Source organism: Sminthopsis crassicaudata, chromosome 4 (assembly GCF_048593235.1).
Source record: "Sminthopsis crassicaudata isolate SCR6 chromosome 4, ASM4859323v1, whole genome shotgun sequence".
NCBI lineage: Eukaryota > Metazoa > Chordata > Mammalia > Dasyuromorphia > Dasyuridae > Sminthopsis > Sminthopsis crassicaudata.
The window spans coordinates 232411194-232431530 of NC_133620.1; the positions used below are offsets into that span (position 1 = coordinate 232411194).

The following is a 20337-nucleotide window of genomic DNA, read 5'->3' on the forward strand; positions in this document are numbered from 1 at the left end:
TTTCTAGAGGAACCAAATCACATTAATAGTGACATTCTCAGTGTAAATTAAATCTGAAGATATAAAGAAGTTGCCGTTCAAGAGAAGGATGATTTTACAGGTTTTACTTGTATTACTATTGATGATGGTTAATTTCAATGCTTGCAAATTGTTTTACAAATGTTATTTCATTTATCTGCATTACACCCCTGGGAGAAAGGTTTTATTATCCCCATTTTCCAAATACAGAAACTAAAACTGGAAAAAAAAAAGTTAATTGATTTTGCCCTGGAACACACAAAGAAAGGAGTTTGCAAAGTTGGTTATCCTGTTTGAGGTTGTTGGGTAGTACAATGGACAGAGTACAGGGCTTAGAGTCAGAGAGCTGAGTTAAAATCCAGTCTTGTAGCTGTTGCTATTGGTCCTTCATCTAGATAAGAACCAATGACAACAATAGTGATATTTTGACTTGCAAGTGAATTGAATTTAAGTGAGATTGAGACATATAGCATTTGCCCTTCTAAATTCACTTCCAATTGCAGCAAGGTGAGTTGGTGGATGGTTCTGCTATTGCTTTCTCAGGAAGTTCTATTTCATTACAGAAGTAAAAATATCTAGAGCTAAAGCATAATAAAATAAATTTTAGAATATAAAACAAAACAAAAATCTGAAGTGTGTAGAATTCATTTGTAATAATTATATAACACTCATGTTCAATTTCCATGCAATTGCTAGATTGTGTTGTGTGGATTTTCTCAAGAACCAGAAATAAGACAGGAAAGTCAATCTGAAAAGACAATTTCAAGTGTGGCTACAATGCCTACTCATCCAAATCCTATCAATGAAACGAGGTTTAATGAACTTCTGAAATTAATTGCTTGATAGTGCCCCCAAGTGGATGTAAGATATTCATTTAATGTTTTCCCCATTCCAACTTACCATCCTGTCTTTACAAGGTATCTAAGAATCATACAAATATAAAGAAACCATCTGCTAAATTTGTGTTTTTACTATTCATGTTGAAGACTTGGAAGGTAGAATGTAGAAATCACAAAGTAGATTGGAGAAGAAATTGGAGTGTGTGGATTTACTTAACTCTAAAATGAACAAACTGTACTGTTTGAAATGTGAATTTAGAACCTGGGAGAAGTGATGTGTTGATTTATGTAAAAACATTTGAGACTACCGAAAATTAATATAGAGTCCAGGTTTTCTTGATTTCAGGCCTAGCATTTTATCCCTTGAGTCACCTATATACCTTATTAATATCAGTAGAGAATGTCAAAATCTGGCTAGGTTCAACACCTAACTTGAGATATCAATGAGTATATACTCTGCTTACATAGATTCTATGTATCCCTTTTAAGTGTTAATATATAGTTTCATAAGTTGCTGGAGCCAACCTTTTGAGGCAAGTGAGAAGCCCAATCAATAAATGTTTCTAATGTTGGAACTCAGAAAGACCTGAGCTCAAATGTTACCTCAGACACCTCCTGGCTTTAAGACTGAAGCAAAATCTCTTAAATTCTGCCTGCTTCAGTTTTCTCCTTTGTAAAATCAGCATAATAACCATGACATCTATCTCCTAGGATTGCTATAAGAATAAAATAAGGTACTATTTGTGAAATGCTACATAATTGCTATCATTTTATATTATTTTGGTGGATGAGCCTCTTAACTGGTCTTTGCAAGATAGTTCCATGCTAGAATGACAAAAACTGCTCATTTTAGCAGTATGTGAATCTTAATTCAATAGAATGAAGACATCATACACAGTAGGGCTTTAAACCCAAATAGAGAAAAAAATAAGAGGCTCATAATAGGATGCCAGGGAGGAAAAAATCTTAACGATTTGCTTAAATAATTACTTTTTCAGTTATAAAACTCTTGCAGTAGGCTACTTAATAACACCTAGTAGCCTGCAACACCTATTAAAGTGTCATGAATATATTTTCATAGATTTTGACTCCAAATTACACAAGGTATATATTATTGCTCAATTGTCACCTGATTGACAAGCAAAGCTCTCCTAAGGCTGTGATTGCAATTCATGGAGACTGTGTTTAGCTGTCCTATAGAGCATATTGTGGGAACTTTAATATTAAAAGGAGGAAAAAAAAATCTGTACACAGGTTGATATTAAATTGTTGCTTTAGTCATTATTCAATATTGACTGAAGTGTTATGTTAGACATTGGGAAATTTATGGGTTTAGGTTAATCACATTTTTAATTTATAAAACATGTTCAATGATGATTAATCTGTTAAAAATTACCATTTAGGCTATTACACGTGTTACTTCTAAGATCTAAAGCTGAGTTGCATTTTTATAAATTAGAATAAGGTCTTTTTCTGGGATCTACTCCAAGCTAAAATACAAAATGCTTTAAAGAAAGAGTAAGAGTTATAAGCATGAAATCTAAAGCCATGACAGGGAAAACTAGAGAACTATAGATCTATAATTTTATAAACATATGTACTATTGAGATTACCCACACTTTCATTACAAACTGCTATAGTAAAATGATTTGAAAAACATTTCTTCTAAAGCTAATATGGCCTAGTGAATTTGGAAGTCTTCATGGAAAGCCCTTATGAGTATTTTCTATTTCTGTCCTTTCCCTATTTGAAACTCATGCATTTTGTATGGACTTTAATACATCTAAATTTATATGCTATTTAGAAAAATATATTGAAACTGGGAATTATTCAGTGAATGCTAGCCATGATCTAATAACTAGCTCATTGACAAAGCCTGACTTTGAATCTATAAGAGCTTGTTTTAAAAAATATTTGCCTACTTGATAGGGACAGCATGAATACTGTTAAAAGTTTATTACCTTAGCCTGATCAGTGGGTAGATGTCATTAAAAAAAAGAAAAAGCTGTAAAATTACAGGAGAGATAATGATACTCATGTTTTTATTTGTTCGCTTTTTACCTCCTAAGCATATTTTTGTAGCTTGGCAATTCTAAAAGTCTAGGTCAAGATTAAGGGGAGAAAAAAAACCCAACAGCACATAAAGCAGTTCAAGATAATCTTGTTTCCTTACTTAAAGCAAAGAGGTAAACTTTTTTTGAATATAACACAATTGCTAGAATTTCACATAATGGCTTTATTTAGAAATGGATTTTCCCCAGAAGAAATTTTTAGTAGAATGCCTTGCATGAAGAATCCATTTTAAGTATTTTAGTTTTGAATGCACTTAAGTGCATGTGAAATGAAAAGCTTGCAACTACTGGAACAAATTAGTATCATAAAATAATACCATAAAGGTAACTTTTAAAAGACAACCCATAAGTTTCAACTGAACATGAATTCATAAATATAAATAAATTAAAAAACAGTAATTATTTATTTACCCACAGAAAAGCACTGAATCTTACAGCAGTGGTACTCAAGATAATGTGACTTGAAGCAATAAAAGTAATGTGATTGTGTAATTCCAGAGTCTAGTATCATAATCTAAAAGAGAAATTAAAGATCTTGCAGTCACAGGTTGTGCATAAAAAGAGCAATGAATGCTTCCAGAGATATAGTTCATACCATTACTACCTCAGCGCAAACAAATGGAACACCATTTGCAATTTATTCTTCCCCGAGCTATTTTTAACATAGGAGACCTGGAAAGGCCCTCAGAGACCTTCTTTATTCAACCTATATATAACTTTTAAATAAACTGTTTTTATTTTATCTAAAAATATTAGAGGTTTTAAGCTATGATTTTTTTTCTTCCCGAACCTAAACTTTTCCAACTTGTTAGTATCAACTTTTATTTTTCAGCAAAGAATTACTTTTGATTTTTGTTTAAGGAAAAAAAAAAAAAAATTCACAAATTTGAAAACATTCTTTATATAGCAAAAACTTATTTACATAGTTTTTCAAATGCTTTTTGACATTAAGATTTTGTATTTCCAACCAAGAACAACTCCAAGTGTGAAATGACAGCAGAAGACAACTTAAGATTTACAAATAAGAACAAAAATTTTCTAGAACATTATATACATATATATATACACATGCACACACATACACACACACATACAAGTGGTTGTTATTTTAACAAGTTTCTGTTTAGGATCCTCTACAGAATATTTTTTGCTGGCAATCACAATTCAATTTGTAGTATAATTTATCTGACTGTAAGAAATATCAAGGGAACCAAGTAGGACATATAATATATATATCTACCAAAAGTGACAGGTTATATACATATCAGAAGTTGCCTATCATTTCTTTTTCCATTTTTGGTCATATGATTTGGAAAATGAAGATGAATCCTGGCTTTCACCACTGCTGTACTGTTCATATAAAGTCTGAAAAAAAAAAAAAATAAACATACAGAATTAACTATCTTTACATGTCAAACATGGGAAAAAATGCTTTTATGGAACATCACATTTCTCTCCAAATATCTATTTTGTAAAGTACTATTCTGGCACTTTATTGCTACCTTTAAAAGTACTGAGAGGACCAAGTTCATGTAAGTGTCAGGAGAAATTTTTTTTAAAAAAGAGGTAATATTTTCTATGCACCATAGCCTCTTATAATAATTATGTGAATTTCTGCATTATGTATATTAGTTACCAAAAATTCTATTATCTAAAGTAAAAAATAGTTAAAGAAATGGTTCATTTTTACCTTTAGAATATATAAGGTTCTTTTAAGAATCTGACACAATATACACAGCATTTCAAGAGTGCAGTTTCAAGTTTGGGACATTGTAAATAAAAAATGAAAATTAAACCAATTCTGACTACACCCCAAGGATATTTTCTGGGTTCTCTCTTCTCTATACTTTCTCACTTGGTGATCTCACCATCTACTATCTCTTGTGCTCTAGTTCCGGTCAATTGAACATTTCAGACATCATGACTTGCACACATCATAAATTCAACATGTTCAGAAAGAACTCATCTTTCCCCTCAAGACTTCTCCTCTCCCAAACTTACCAGTTTTCTATTGAGGCACTAGCATTTGTTCAGTCATTTAAGTTTACAATCTTGGCATTATCCTTGACTTTTAACATCACCATGACACATATCTAACCAGTTGCCAAATCTTTCTTTCCCTATTTCATATCCATTCCTTTCACACTACTCACAGCACTACATTTCTCTATGTAGAAATCCACAGTTAGGACTTTGAGTACTAGTTGCAACACTGCAATTTATATAAAAAGAGGTCTCACAGGGCCTCACACCATTCTGTTAGTTTTTCATGTCTTGATAAAAGTTATTATTTTTTAAAATTTGAGTATTCTTTGCACCAATGCAGATCACAAATCCTCTTTAAAATTTGGTAAATAATCATTGAGAGTTCTTGTCTCATCACACTGAGAACAACCTGATAATTAGCTTCTATGAACTTTATTAGTCTAGCCCTTGGACAATATATATGCAGCTCATCAAAGTCTCTGTCTAAGTAAAGAATTCCTACAATTATACTGTTGGCACAGGCTTGGAGGGCTCAGACTCAATAACCCATCAGGATAAAGCACCAGAAAAACCTTAGTTGAAGTTCTAGCATTTAAATATTTTAGGCATCCATACCTAAAAAGTAGTTTATGGTTATATACTGCTTACTACTTAATTAAATTCCAGATAAGGAAAAGCAGGCCCAATGGGCACCTTGCCCAAGGTCAAAGAACAGGTGAATCTGCTATTAGAATCCAGGAATCTGTGTCCTACCTCCTAGTCTCTTGTCCTTTTTTTATACTGTGCTGTTTCCTTACTTCAATGCAGAAACATTAGATCACAGAGAGAGCTAAAAGGGACTTCAGAATCTGTCAGAAAATGCGCACACAATTTCTTTGCACTGTATTATTTTTAGTTTTTTGATTAGACAAACTATACCAAATAACTATAATGACAATTAATTTTAATCATACTTACTCTGGCAGCTTTCAAAATGGAGTTGGGAGAATTCAGGACAACAAGCTGGCCAAGAACATGTTTCATTTCCTCTGTGGTTCCTTTAGCCACTTGACTACCTATAAAAGTTATTACATCATTTAAAATCAATAACTATTAGCACAAGAAAACCCCCAAGCACTAATAGGAACATATTTCTTATTGACAGCTTAATAATTGAGATTCTAATAGTCTAGCAGGTTGATCAGGCAGTGAGAATGAAAGCTACCAAGAAGAGTCCAAATGTCATTGGCACCTCTGGGTTAAAAGAAATAGAATGGCTGGATCCTTTACAAGTGATTTATTGAAAAATAGAGAAAAGTTCAAGAAAGTTCAAGAAAAAAGGCACAAAGGGATTATGATTTTCAATGGGAGAGTATCTAAAATGATGAATAGTAGATCTTAAGTATCAAATTATATGAAAGAAGGAAGGTTGGGAAAATGGCAAGTTATTAATTTTCTACATTTAGTCATAATTATATTTTAATTAACACATGATAGTAGCATAAATTTTATTACCTGGTTGTGACTGAGTTTGAATCTGAACATATGGATGTACCAAGAGTTCAGGAACAGATATTCTCTGTTTAGGGTCCCTTATTAAGCAGCACTATGAGGAGGAAGAAAAAAGTATTATTTTAAAAATAATTATTCTTACATATGGTAAAGTCCATAAATTCACCATAGAAAAAAATTACTAATTGCTTCAACATTATAGAACTTGCTTACCTGAACATTAATCACCCTAACTTTCAGAGAAATAATTATAACATGACCACCTCCTAGACATGCAGATTTCCTTTAAACATTCAAGAAATTTAAAAACTTCTTTAAAAGCAGAGTTCATGTGTCATTAAATATGCAGATTTTAGAGTTTTTCCAATTAAGATCATAGGTAAAGCAAGGATGTCCATTATCACTACTAATTAAATGTTATAAATGTTAACTGTAGCAATAAGACAAAAGAAAAATCGAGGGCATAAGTATAGGAAAGAAGTAAACAAAATTATGACTTTTTGCAGATGAAATAATAATAGTTTACTAAGAGAAAGAAAGAAACATTTATTAAACATCTAATGTACCAGGCCCTGTGCCAAGTGCTTTACTTATCTAATTTGATCCTACCAACAAATCTAGAAAGTAGATGCTATTATTATCTTTTTTATACTTTAGGAGGCTAAGGCAGAGGTTAAGTGATTTGAGCATGTTCACAAGACTAAGAGTGTCTGAAACCAAATCTGAATCCTTTCTTCCTGAGTGTTCTCTCTCAAAATTCTAGAGATTCAACTAAAATTAACTGAAACAATAACCAGCAAGTTTCCGGATGCAAAATGAATACAAAATCATCAAGAATGTCAAGGGAAATAATGGAAAAAAGGGAAGAAGGGGACCCAACAGTACCTATGAAATAATTCTAAAAGCACTAATCCTCAAAATGATTGATATTGGTAAAAAAAAAAAAAAAAAAAAAAAAAAAAAGGTCAATAAAAAGAACTGACTGGATATACTATAAACAACAGAAACAAGTGAACACAGTAGCTTAATATTTTGATAAATTCAATGACCTAGGGTAACAACTCATTATTTTACAAAAACTTCTGGAAAAATTGGAAAGCAGTCTAGCTGAAACGAGCTGTATAAATCAACATCTCATACCAGATACCATGATATGCTCCAAATAGACACTTAACTTAAGACATAAAGAATGACAGCATATACAAATTAGAGGACCAAGACAGGAATCACTATTAAAATCTATGGATAGTGAAAGAGTTTATAACAAACTAAGGAAAAGAGAGGATAACAGAAAAGAAAATGGACAATTATATGAGTATATTGCCATTAGAAAATATCTATCTAAAACCTATTTAGATGAAATTAGGAGGGAAGCAAATAACTAAGGAAGAAATATTTTCAGCAAGTTTGTTTGACAATGGATAGTGGTGATGATATTGCTGATAGATTACTCTGATCTTAATTGGGAAGCCTCCAAATAGACAATAGTTTTAATGGCACACTAATGCTTTCAAGGAGCTTTAAAATTGTATAAATCTTTAATTTGCACATATAATTTTAAGGAATTGATTCAAATTTATAAGAACAAGAGCCAATGTCCAACTCAAAGGATATAATAAGCAAACCTTTTTAGGAATAAATCTAAGCTATCCATAAGTATATGAAAAACTAGTAATTAGAGAAATGCACATTAAAGCTGCTCTGAGGTTTAATCTCACATCCATTAGAACAACAAAACTGATTCTTTTGAAAAGAAAAGGAAAAATGACAAATGTTAAAAGCCTTAGCTATGGAAAAATAGGTATATTAATGCATTGTAGACGAATTGGTGAATAGTTTCTTCCATACTAGAAAGGAATTTGGAATTAAATCTCCAAAATTATTTAATTATGTATATCTTTGCAGAAATACTTTTCTGCAGTGGAGGTAGAGATCAAGTAATATAGTAAATCACCAACTCTTCTTAATAGTTATGCTATTTCTAATAGATCACATATGTTTTTAAATTAGAAGACAACAAATCAAAACTCCTTAATCTTCATCAAGCATACATATATACAAAAACATACAAATAAAAGTATTTTAAAAGTTACCTGTAGCACATCTTGTAGATCTTTTTCTGCAATTTCAGGGAATTTTATTTCATGATTAGGATCAATGATAGCATGCAACTTAGTGATCTGATTTATTATATGCTGAAAAGGAGTCTTCCCATAAGTCATGCAGTATAAGATGCATCCTAAGGACCAGACATCACTTTTCGGGCTTATCTAAAAAAAACAACCCCACATAAAAAAGAAACAAAACAAAAAAACAATTTAAATGCATTTTCACAGAAGGAAGGAAACAAGCATTTAATAAGAATTTACTATGGGCCAGGCACAGTACATTTTATAAATTCTCATAACAAGCTTGAGAAGGAGGTGCTATTTTGTGGTTGAAGAAACTGATTAGAAATTAAATGGTTTGCCCAGTTTACAAAACTGGGAAGGATCTGAGAGTGAACTTTATCTAAGATCTTCTTAACTCCAAGCTCAAAACTATTTACTACCATTTAGTTGCCAGAATTATCAGGTGTCACAGAATTTTAAAATATTCATTTTTAAACATTAAATTCCAATAAGTTCCAAGAAGAAACATCATCACTGTCATAAATTAGTTTATTTCATTTACATTTTACAAAATAAAAAGATTTATTAGTGGAACTTGTCAAAATTCCTGACAAGGTTCACCAAAACCTTTACTTGGCTATTGGATATTCCAATATATATAATGAAATAAATAAATCACAATTTTCTGTGATGATTAAAAAAGAGAGAAATTATAGAATCACCATCTTAGAGCTCTTATTTTACAGGTTAAAAAAAAGCTAAATCCTCAAGATATTTTGTGACTAATTTAATGTCACCAATGAAACTACTTAAAAACAATTACATACTGTATTTTACTATGCACATGATGTGACCAGATTATTTAAAATATTCCCCTTAGGAGAAACTTTTTGTTTTAATTCTTGGTGAGGACAGAATTTAATATTACCACAACTATTTGAAAATTCTTTTGAATTCTGTGGCTATTTTTTTGAATGTTTGTTTATACTGACCGTTCTATTCACAGTACTATAATTTTAAAAAGGAAACAAAATAGATTTCTGTAGTAGAAAAAGTAGCTTTAAAAATCACTAGATAACTTTGAATAATATCAGTTATTTAGAAAGTTCATTTGCTTAGCAGCTCAGTTCTAGTTATAGTGAATATATGCTAATAAAGTAAATAAATATGTCAATACCTTTGATCTGGATTTCCCATTCTCTCTTGAAGAAGACATGTCTTTGATGGCTTCTGGTGGCATGTAATTAACTGTACCAACCTACTTGCCAAATAACAAAAGTAGAAAATGAAACACCTTAAATTCAGCTTTTATATGAAACAATAAAGTAATATCCTATTATAATTTAAAATTTTTTGCATAAATAAGCTCAAGCACTCAGGAATCACGAAGAGTTGAGAAGCTAGTTACTAAAATATCTAAATTTAAATTTGTAAATGAACTCATGTTACTAAATTTATTTAATTAATCCTATACTATGAACAAACAATACTTTTTTTCTTACCTGAGAATCTTTAACAATACTTGTCATATCTGGCTGTATTTGGTTTGCAATTCCAAAATCAATTAGCTTTAGCATTCCATCAACTATCAGAAAGTTAGCAGGTTTCAGATCACTGTGAACAATGCCTCCAAAATAAAAATCATAACACAATTAGACAACACAAATTATGCATACAGATATTAAATCCTTGTGCCACTTGCTGACATAAGCCAAGACTTTTTTTTTTTTTAATGAATCATGTATTTTATTCTTTAGTATCTGCTATCTAGCCTCAGCCTTATGCTAGATAATTCAGGGCACAAAGACTTAGTAAACAAAATCATATTGTATATGAGCATTATCCAACAAGTGACAATAATTATGTTGTTTAAGTAAATGCAAAAATACCTGAAGGGACATTATTACCTGTTCCTGAGGATAACACAATTTCAGAGATTTAGAAGACAGTTTAACCCCTGATCATGTAGAATATGAAACTGATATTAGCTAATAATGAAAATAACATATGACATTTATGTCATATTTATTTTTTTTTTACACAAATTTTTTATGTAAAAATATTTTACATAAATGACTGCCAGTTTCACAGATAAGGACATAGTGACTTTAAGAGGTTAAGTGACTTTCATCATGGTCACATTGCTAATTAGATGCCAAATTCAAACTCAGGTCTTTCTTACTCCAAATCCAACAGCAGTTTTTCCACTATACTAGACATTTGCTATTTCAATGGAAAAGGTTCTTTAGAGAAAGTTAGATGATTAACTTTAGCTCTATTTATTAGGTAAAACTTGAATATGTTATTCATTTAGTCAAACCCCAACTAAGATTGACAATATCTTTACCTTGCCACAAAGAAAAATCAAATCAAAACATAATCCAAACCAAAATATTTTTAAAATGGCCCTTCCATTTGCTCCTAATAGAGATGGCAGGAAGTTATAGAATGGTATACATTTATTAAGAATGCACTAAAACTCTAAAACTCTTCTCTGAATCTTCTGTCTTTTCTGCCTGCCTTTCTAGTCTCCTAAAAAAAAAAAAAAAAAAAAAAAAAAAAAAAAAAAAAAAAAAAAGCTCTGATTCAATAATAAATTGGATGAACATAATAGACTCCGGTTAGCCATGGCTTCAATAATTTTACTTATTTTTCCAAATACCTTTCTTTCTATCACTAATGAATTCTGGTCATTTTATCATGTGAGCAGATACGCAAAATAAACAAATAATAGTTGCTTGGGTTGACTGGTGAGACAATGGAGAAAAAGAGGTATGAATATTTGAAATTTTCACAAAATAAAGAAAATACACAGCCCTTTGGTGGATACTTTTCATTAAAAAAACAGTTTTAGTTTTTTTAGTTGTTTTTTTTTCCTTTTAGTTTTAAAAAGAAATCATCTGACTTGAGTCTCATGTTGTAATAAACTAAGTACACAGATTATAAACAATATTAAACCATTAGTTGTTATAAAGTATCTCAGAAACTCCAATAAAAGATTATGGAATCCTGTTATTTAAAAGTTTAAAGTGGAATCCTGCTATAATGCTAGCTCAGGAAGGGGTACAAGAATTATATTTTGTTATACGAAGAGAGATGTGCTTTACAATATGATGTGTGTGTGTGTGTGTGTGTGTGTGTGTGTGTATAAATGAGAGAGAAAGCAAGAGACAAAGAGAGACAGAGAAGAAAACTTAATTTGAAATATAATCTAACTCAGGACAGAATAGTTTATAAGTTCTATTCTTTCACTAAATGTATATATGTCTGTTTTCTACTCAGCTGTCAGATTGATCTTCCTAAAGCACATATCTGACCATGTCATTCCCTACCACCATTTAAAAACTTTAATAAAAGCACTGAGTGGATACCCATCAGCTGGGAAATGGCTGAATAAGTTATGATATATGAATATGATGAAATACTGTTTTACAAGAAATGAGTAGCAGACTGATTTCAAAAAAGCCTGGAGAGACTTACATGCACTGATACTAAGTAAAGTGAACAGAACCAAGAGAACACCGTACACAATTAACAAGATTATGTGATCATCAAGTGTGATGACTTGGATCTTTTTAGCAATAAGGTCATTCAAGGCAATTCCAACAGACGTGGGATGGAAAGAGCCATCCACGACCAGAGAGAGAATTATGGAGACTAAATGTGGATTGAAGCATAGTATTATTTACTTTTTCATGTTGCTATTTGTTTGCTTATTTTTATTTTCTATTTCATGGTTTTTTCCCTTTGGATTTGATTTTTCTTGTACAACATGACAACTATGGATATATGCTTAAAAGAAACTGCACATTGATTGCTCTCTTGGGGAGAAGGGAGGCAAGGGAGGGAGAAAAGTTTGAAACAAAAAGTTTTTTTAAAATGAATGTGGAAAACCATCTTTACATATGTTTGGAAAAATAAATAATTAAAACAATAAACTCAAATGACTCATTACTTTCAGAATCAAACATAAAACTCTTTTTAGTACTGAAATCATTAATAGCTTCGCCCCTTCCTACAGGGTTACTGATCTTCATGAGGACCCTTCTATTTCCTATTTATACATTTTTTTACTGTCTTATGCCTACAATACTTTTCCTTCTAAGTCTCTACTTTTAACCTTCCTTTAAGTCCCAGCTAAAATCTCATCTTCAACAAGAAACCTTTCCTGATCCTGCTTGATGCCAGTATCTTCCCTTTATTATTTCCAATTTATCCTGTATACCTTTTGTTTGTATACAGTTATCTGCATGTTTCCTTCCCCCGTCCCCCATTCAATTCTAAACTCCTTAAGAGCAGCTGTGGATTTTACCTTTCTTTGTATGCTTAAGGTTGAAATATATTAAGAGTTGAATATAAATTCCTGCTAACTTTTCCTTTTTTTTTTTTTTGTCTGAGGCAATTGGGGTTAAGTGACTTGCCCAGGATCACACAGTTAGGAAGTGTCAAGTGTCTGAGGCCAGATTTGAGGTCAGGTCCTCCTAACTTCAGGACTGGTGCTCTATCTACTGCACCAACTAAATGCTCCAATTCTTGCTAACTAATGTATATTTCAATGTCACCTTAGATAAACACACAGATATTTGAGGAGTTAATATTCTGATAAAGAACTGTTTTGTATAGAGGAATATCTATTTTAAAATTACCATGCTGGTGGATTGTATGAACTGCTTCCAACATGTTTTTCCAATAACTTTTCCGTTCCCATGGATTGATTGTTTTTTTCTTTTTAAGCCAACTGTTAAGATCAATATTCCCACATTCCATCACCATATAGATATGGTGGCCAGTGATTTCACTATTAAAAAAAAAAAAATTGTTACAATGTAATGTTACACTAAAATTAAATTAGGTTTCTTTCAAAGTCTTAATTATTTTTTCTCTTACTAATCATAAAGTCGAATGATCTTATCACTGTGCTGTTGCAGTTTACTTAAAAAAGCAATTTCATTCCGATAGCTCTCAATGGTCTGCGGGTCTGCTTCTTCCAAATTCACATATTTTATAGCATATATCTGCTTCTTTTCACTCAATACTTGAAATACCTGTGAAAGATAATATATACACACATACAAATATGTTGTTTTGGCAAATCATCAAAATTCTATTCTCATCCCTAAGAAAGGGAGGCAATTTTTTGATGAAAATAAATTCTTAATAGAATACTGAATGAGCTTTCACAGGGCAGCCATGGTCATGACCTTGGCATGCTTGCGAGTAACCCTGCCCTCGTGGCCAGAGGCTGCTGTGTGCTTGGTACAGAACTGCTGGGCCCAGGTGGAGAAGATGCTTCCCTTGGATCTTTTTGCTGGCTTTCCAGGCCCTTCCTGGGGGCCAGCCCTGGCAGGGGTGCCGCTGCCCCTACAGATGCCAATGGGGCTGCTGAGATTCCGGGCCTGTTAGGTGGTTTTGTGTGGATGGCCGCCCCCCCCCCCAAATAGGCACAGCATTGAAGTCAATCGGTGCAGGAGAAGAAACCCCAACAAGCTCATTAAAGTAAAGAACAACATCGACGTGTGTCCTGAGTGTGGCCATCTGAAACTGAAGCACGTCCATTGTGGTTATTACTACATTAGAGTCATTACCGCCACAAGATGGTACAAATCAGGAAGTAGAGAGGGGGTAGGTCCTATAAGGTACCCACAATCGGAATGGTGGTCCTGTATCAAGGAAAAACTCCCTTGGCAGAAGACCAGGATAAGAGGCTCATCGAGTGGGACAGGAAGAGGCCATCCTGGTTCTCCAGGACTTGATGCTGCAGGTGGGTTCCAAGGGGGGCCTTTTGCATGAAAACGGGGGGCTTGAGCTGTTTTGTTTCTCTGTGTTCCTCAGGCAGCATGGCCTAGCAGGTAGGGCTTGGGCTGGGAAAACCAGGGCCAAGCCCCACCTCAGGGGACCCAGCCAAGTCACCCAATTTCTCTGCATCTCAGTTTCTTCTTCTGTAAAATTAAGAGATTGGGCTTAATCACAAATCTGTGACAACACTCCTAATGCCAACTAGATATGACCTGAGTGCAGAATCAGTGACCTAATGCTGACATTTGCAAGGGTCTAACTTCTTGGGGAAATATTTACTTTGTTGACATTAACTTATTTGATTTTAAAATTTCTGTGAAATGGGGAAATTCAAATTTTGTCAGAATCACTTTGGAAACGTCAGTTACTTTTACACAATAAAGCCTATGTCTTCACTCAAAAAAAAGAAAATAGAACACTGAATGAAGAGTGTAGAATTTGTCAGCATGATTATTTTACCTAAAGGACTGAAAATTTATACTCAAGTATTACATGTGAGAGACATATAGTTGTAAAGATCATATAAAAGATGAGTGAGTTATTATGAAGTCAAAGCCATAGAACTAACTATAGGTTAGGATTAGAATTTCAGAACTGGAAAGGAATGCTAAAATAGATGATCTAATCTAGCTTTCTCATTTTACAGAAGAGGAAACTGAGGTCCACAGAGATTAGAAAAATGATCAACATTACATATTAAGGAACAGGGGTAGGAATTTAAATATAAATCAGGTTCTAAATCCAAGACTGCTTCCAAGACACCACACCATCTAGCAGATGTCTCATTTCACAGATGGGAGAATCAACCTCTGTGCAATTTCAACCTTGTAAACAGGATTAACACAACACTTTAAATAAACAATTTAATTTCAGAACTTACATTTCATTTTCCTTTGTATTTGCTTTACATTTAAAGAGGTAATGCCATTCCAAGAAGCACAAAACATTTTAAAATCCACTAAGATTCAATCTATTCTATGTGAAAGGTACCAGAATCATCAGTTCAGTAAGGATTCTCAGCATTGATCAGAAACACCTTTTTGTCTTTTATTGATTACCTACAAATAGTCTCTACTAGAGTTTATTTAGATCATTTCCCTTCCTCCTCAGCAGATGCCTTTGACTGACTAGAAAGCCTGAACTCATCTAATACATTTCCTCAGCTCCTCCTCTTCAACTCAAATCTTCTATATATCTCCTAATTTCCTGATGAGACATAACAATGGACCTCCTTTGTCAAAGGCAAGCTTTCTACCTGTCCTTTTAATATCTCCCTTATCCTAATAGGCCATTTCCTCTCCTCAATTATTTTTTCTTCTTTTTCCCATATCTTCTACCTCTTTATCAACCTGCTTAGATGACCCCATCTTAATAACAACATCAAGAATAGTCCTGCTAATTCTACCTTCTCATTTTTAGATCCTTATCAAACCAGACTAGTAAAACAAACTCCTAATTGCTCTGCCAAAATGCCACTGATAAAACAGTTCTGGGCCTAAAATCAAGAGATTCCGAATAAAAATCTTGCCTCCAATGCTTACTACTTGTGTGACCTTAGCAAATTATTTTACCTGTCTGCCTCAGTTTACTCAACTGCAAAATGGGGATAGCATTACAATCTTGAAGGGTTGTTATGAGAATTAAATGAAAAGTTAAAAAAAAAAAAAGAAAAAAAGAAAAAAAGTAATCACAGCACAGTACCTCACTCATAGTAGACTCTATATAAATGTATATTTTCTCTCTCCTTTCCTCCCTTCTCAAGTACAGATCTCGCAAAACCTAGCAATACTTTTTTAAATTTCAAGGCTCCCTACAATTTGTAAGATAAAACATAAATAACCTTATTTGACTTTTAAATTAAGACTTTCATAACTTAGTCCCAATACATCTTCCCAGCCTCTTTCTACATTTCATCCCTTCCTGAACTCATCTAGCTAAATTAGCTTTCTACCTATTTATCATATATGCAAACCATCTTCTACCATAATGCCTATGTACTGATCATCCATGACAGGAATACTCTTCTTTTCTCCTCACCTCTACCTCAAAGAATCCTTCACTTCCTTCAAGATGTAACTCTAGTACCACTTTCTATACAAAGACTTTCCTGATCTTTCAATAAAAACATTTGCTAGAACTGATGTTGCTTTTTAAGGTTTGCAAAAGCATTTTATTTGTGTTATCTCATTTACTTCACAACTCTATGAGAAAGTTTGTATTATTTCCATTTTACAGACAGAAAACTGAGACTGAGAAGTTAAGTGACTTGCCCAGAGTCATGCAGCTAGATAATTGCCTAAGGAAAGATTTGGACCTAATTCTTCCTGTTTTTAAGTCCAACACTGTATCCATTATGCTAGCCAGTTATCTAACATCCCTGTCTTACTTTATTACGTATTACACACACACACACACACACACACACACACACACACACACACACACACACACACACACACACACATACATATTTTATCTCACTCAAACTGAATGTAAGTTCCTTGAGAGCAACCAGTCAGATGACAAACAGGCTCTGTGCTAAGTGCTAGAAATATAAAGAAAGGCATTAATATCCCCTTTTCCTTGTGGAATTCACATTTCAAAGGATGAGACAATATGCAAACAACCACATTTAATAGGAAGGATATATAGTAGATGGAAAGTAATTTCATGGCAAAGGCACCAGTAGAAAGAATTGAGAAAGGCCTTTGATCTCTTTTGTATCTCCAGGGACAAATATAGTCCTCTTGCACATAACAGGCATTAGTAAAAGCTTGTTGATTGTCATATGGCTTGAAATACAATGAGCAAGAGACTCATTTGTTTTGTACTTCTTCCTTTTAAAAATGTAAACAACTCTGCTTATTTTGGCCACTTACACTTGAATATAAATTAGTTGAATGAATTGCTTTTACCCTAATACCTAGTAATTATCAGCATTTAGGTGTGAAAATTTAATATGAGGTTAATAAACAAGCTCAAGTTAAAAAGACTTAGGCAGACAAAACAAAACAAACAAACAACAACAACAACAACAAAAAAAAAAAAAGCAAGAGGATATATGGACAAAGTTTCGAAAATTTGGCAATGTAACATGAGATGGGTTCCTTAAATATTTTACAAAAAATAAATGCATATGTACCTCTTATTATTTTTAAGTTCTAGGAAATTTTTTAAATGCAAAACATTTTGTAATGCAAATAGTAACACAATCCTAATCTAACCATTGTTTTGTAAAATGGGGTGAGTGAGCTACATCTCCACTAAAATACTTTCCAAATCTAACTCTATGATCCTAGTTAATTTTTTAATGTGATATTGTATGTCTCAATATATTATAATATTATAAAGTGGCTTTTGAATATTTTATAAGACATAAAATAATTCAATTTAATTGATAATTATGTCCAGATCTGGAACTATCTCTATATATGTTGAGCTGTATTTAATCTAACTACTGTAAAAACTATCAGATAGTTTAATTCTGACATCCTACATAGTATAGCCTTTTCTTTTAAGAGAGCCTGTTGTATCTAAATCTAAATCAACCAAACAGATTGAATCCAATTAAACATACATTTATCAGGAGCCTTCTAAATGTAAGGTATTGTTTTGAGTGCTTGGTTACAGAAAGCCTAAAAAGAAAATTTTCTATTCTCCAAGAACGTAAAATATACAGTGGGTACATGTACATAAGCACAGCACAAGCAAAACCAAGGAAAAGGAAATAGATAACCTTAATAATTATAAGGACTGGGGGCGGAGCCAAGATGGCAGAAGTCATACAAGACTTTCTAAGCTCTCTCTTACCCTCACTACCAACTATTTAATTCAGCCTTAAAAATAGCACTTGACTGGTAAAACCCATGAAGATTAGAAGTACAACTTAACAACCGAAGAGAATCTGGAATTTCATCAGAAAAGGTCTGTCCTGAGGGGCGGGGAAAAAGACCAGCTGTGGACAGGGTTAAAACTAGGCTAGCATATCATGCAGATCAAGCTGGGGAGGCCTCTGGGGTAAGAAAAGCTACAGAGACATAGGCTGATTGCTGTACTCTGCTTGCAAAACAGCATATCAGCAGAGAAATCAAAGCCACTTTAAAAAACACCAGAAACTAAAGTCTGCCTATAGCTACCAAAAAACCAGAAGTGACTCAGCACAGATTACTGCAAGGCTGTGCAGCCCCATTCTGCTCTTCAGGGATTTTCCTTGGGGAAGTTAAGAAGCTGCACAACAGGGGGACACAGGGTGGGGGGGGGGCAGCCTCTAATCTGAACAGTGTGGGGCTCAGCCTGAGGCAGTGAAACTTCCATAGCAGTGATTTGTGCTTCGGGGGCAGAGACACTTCAGGTCTCTGTGCTGGGGCTATTTACTCCTCAGCTGCTAATATCCACAGCTCCACAGGGGCTTTGGTCTGGGGTTGTGTTTGACTATTCAGCCTCTAGCCTCAGGGCAGTCACTAGGCCACACAGCAGGGGTTCTTTACTGGGCACTTCCACAACCCAGTTCTGCTAACTAGCTCTGAATCACTTTCGGTTGGGGGGAAAACTCTCTCCCAGAACACCCTCTTACCTTTGCAGCCCTTTAACAAGACAGCTGCCTTCCATATACCTATCCCTGTTCTGCAGAGAAAGTTGGTAACCTCCTTGCCCTGAAAGCAGACCTTATAGGTTTTTTAAAATGAGTAAAAAAAATGAAGAGAACGATTATAGCTTTTATATACAAAAAGAGCAGATTTGTAACCCCTGAGGAAACTAAGAGAATACAATCTCCAGATAATACACTGAAGGGGAATGCTACCTGGACCCCATCACATAACTCTCTCCTAGAGGAGACTATTAAAAACCTCAAAAGAGAGTTAAAAGAAAAGTGGGGAAAGGAAAGAAGAGAAGCTATGCAAGAAAGTAACAACTTTCTGAAATGTGAATTGGAAAAGATAAATAATTCACAGGAAGTACAGGGAAACAGAATTGTGAATTGGAAAAGGTTAAAAAGATCCCTGGAAAGTAGGATTTGTGAATTGGAAAAGACAAAGAATTCCCAAGAAAGTAGGATTTGTGAATTGGAAAAAGAAAATAACTCACTAAAAAAAAAAAAAAAAAAAAAAAAAAATTAGTGAAATGGAAAAAAATTCCATAGAGCAAAGCACCTCATTTAAAAATTCAATTGGACATATACAAAAAGAAGTAAAAAAAAAGCCAATGGAGAAAATAACTCATTAAAAATCAGAACTGAACAAATAGAAATGAATGATTCATTGAGACACTAAGAATCAGTCAAGCAAAAACAAAAAAATGAAAAGCTGGAGAAAAACGTCAAATATTTACATGGAAAATCGATCTAGGAGAGATAATCTGAAGATTATTAGACTTCCTGAAAATTATGAAAAAAAGAGCCTAGTTTCTAATTTTACAGGAAATCATCAAAGAGAACTGCCCAGAGGTTAATAGAACCAGAAGGTAAAATAAGCATTGAAAGAATTCATCAAACACCTTCTGAAAAAGACCCTAAAAAACAAACAAACAAAAAAAACTCCACGGAATATTGTGGCCAAACTTCAGGACTATCATATTAAGGAAAAAATATTACAAGCAGCCAGGAAAAAACAATTCAAATACCGAGGTGCCACAATAAGGGTCACTCAAGATCTGGCTGCCTCCACATTAACCTGGATTCTGATATTCTGAAAGGCAAAAGAACTTGGAATACAGCCAAGAATAATTTACCCAGCTAAGCTGAGCATTTTCTTCCACTGAAGAAGATGGACATTTAATGAAACAGATGAATACCATTTGTTTCTAAGGAAAAAACCAGATCTAAACAAAAAATTTGATCTCCAACCACAGGACTCAAGAGCAGCAGAAAAAGATAAAAGGAACTCCTGAAACCTGTATTTCTGTTGTGGATATACAGAAAGTCCACATGTATAATTTGATTTTACTGATATAACATGTCAGAAAACTGGAAAAGGGGAGACAAAAAGTGGGAAACTACATCCTTCGAAGAGGCAAAGAAAACATCAT

At 33.3% G+C, this 20337-nt stretch overlaps 1 protein-coding gene and 1 pseudogene across 3 annotated transcripts in view; one reads left to right on the forward strand and one right to left on the reverse strand.

The window, feature by feature from the left end:
* Positions 1–3734: 3734 nt before the first annotated feature.
* TTK (TTK protein kinase) overlaps positions 3735–20337 on the reverse strand; it is a 49521-nt gene continuing 32918 nt past the window's right edge. For all 3 annotated transcript variants that reach the window (XM_074310445.1, XM_074310444.1, XM_074310442.1), the window contains exons 15-22: positions 13405–13562; positions 13164–13315; positions 10020–10144; positions 9695–9775; positions 8500–8676; positions 6410–6500; positions 5873–5970; positions 3735–4294 (exon numbers count right to left, since the gene is read on the reverse strand). In XM_074310445.1, the coding sequence (XP_074166546.1) occupies positions 4208–4294; positions 5873–5970; positions 6410–6500; positions 8500–8676; positions 9695–9775; positions 10020–10144; positions 13164–13315; positions 13405–13562 (969 nt within the window). In that variant the 3' untranslated portion in view covers positions 3735–4207. The remainder of the gene's footprint in view (positions 4295–5872; positions 5971–6409; positions 6501–8499; positions 8677–9694; positions 9776–10019; positions 10145–13163; positions 13316–13404; positions 13563–20337) is intronic.
* Positions 13708–14270, forward strand: LOC141566206 (large ribosomal subunit protein bL32m pseudogene; annotated as a pseudogene).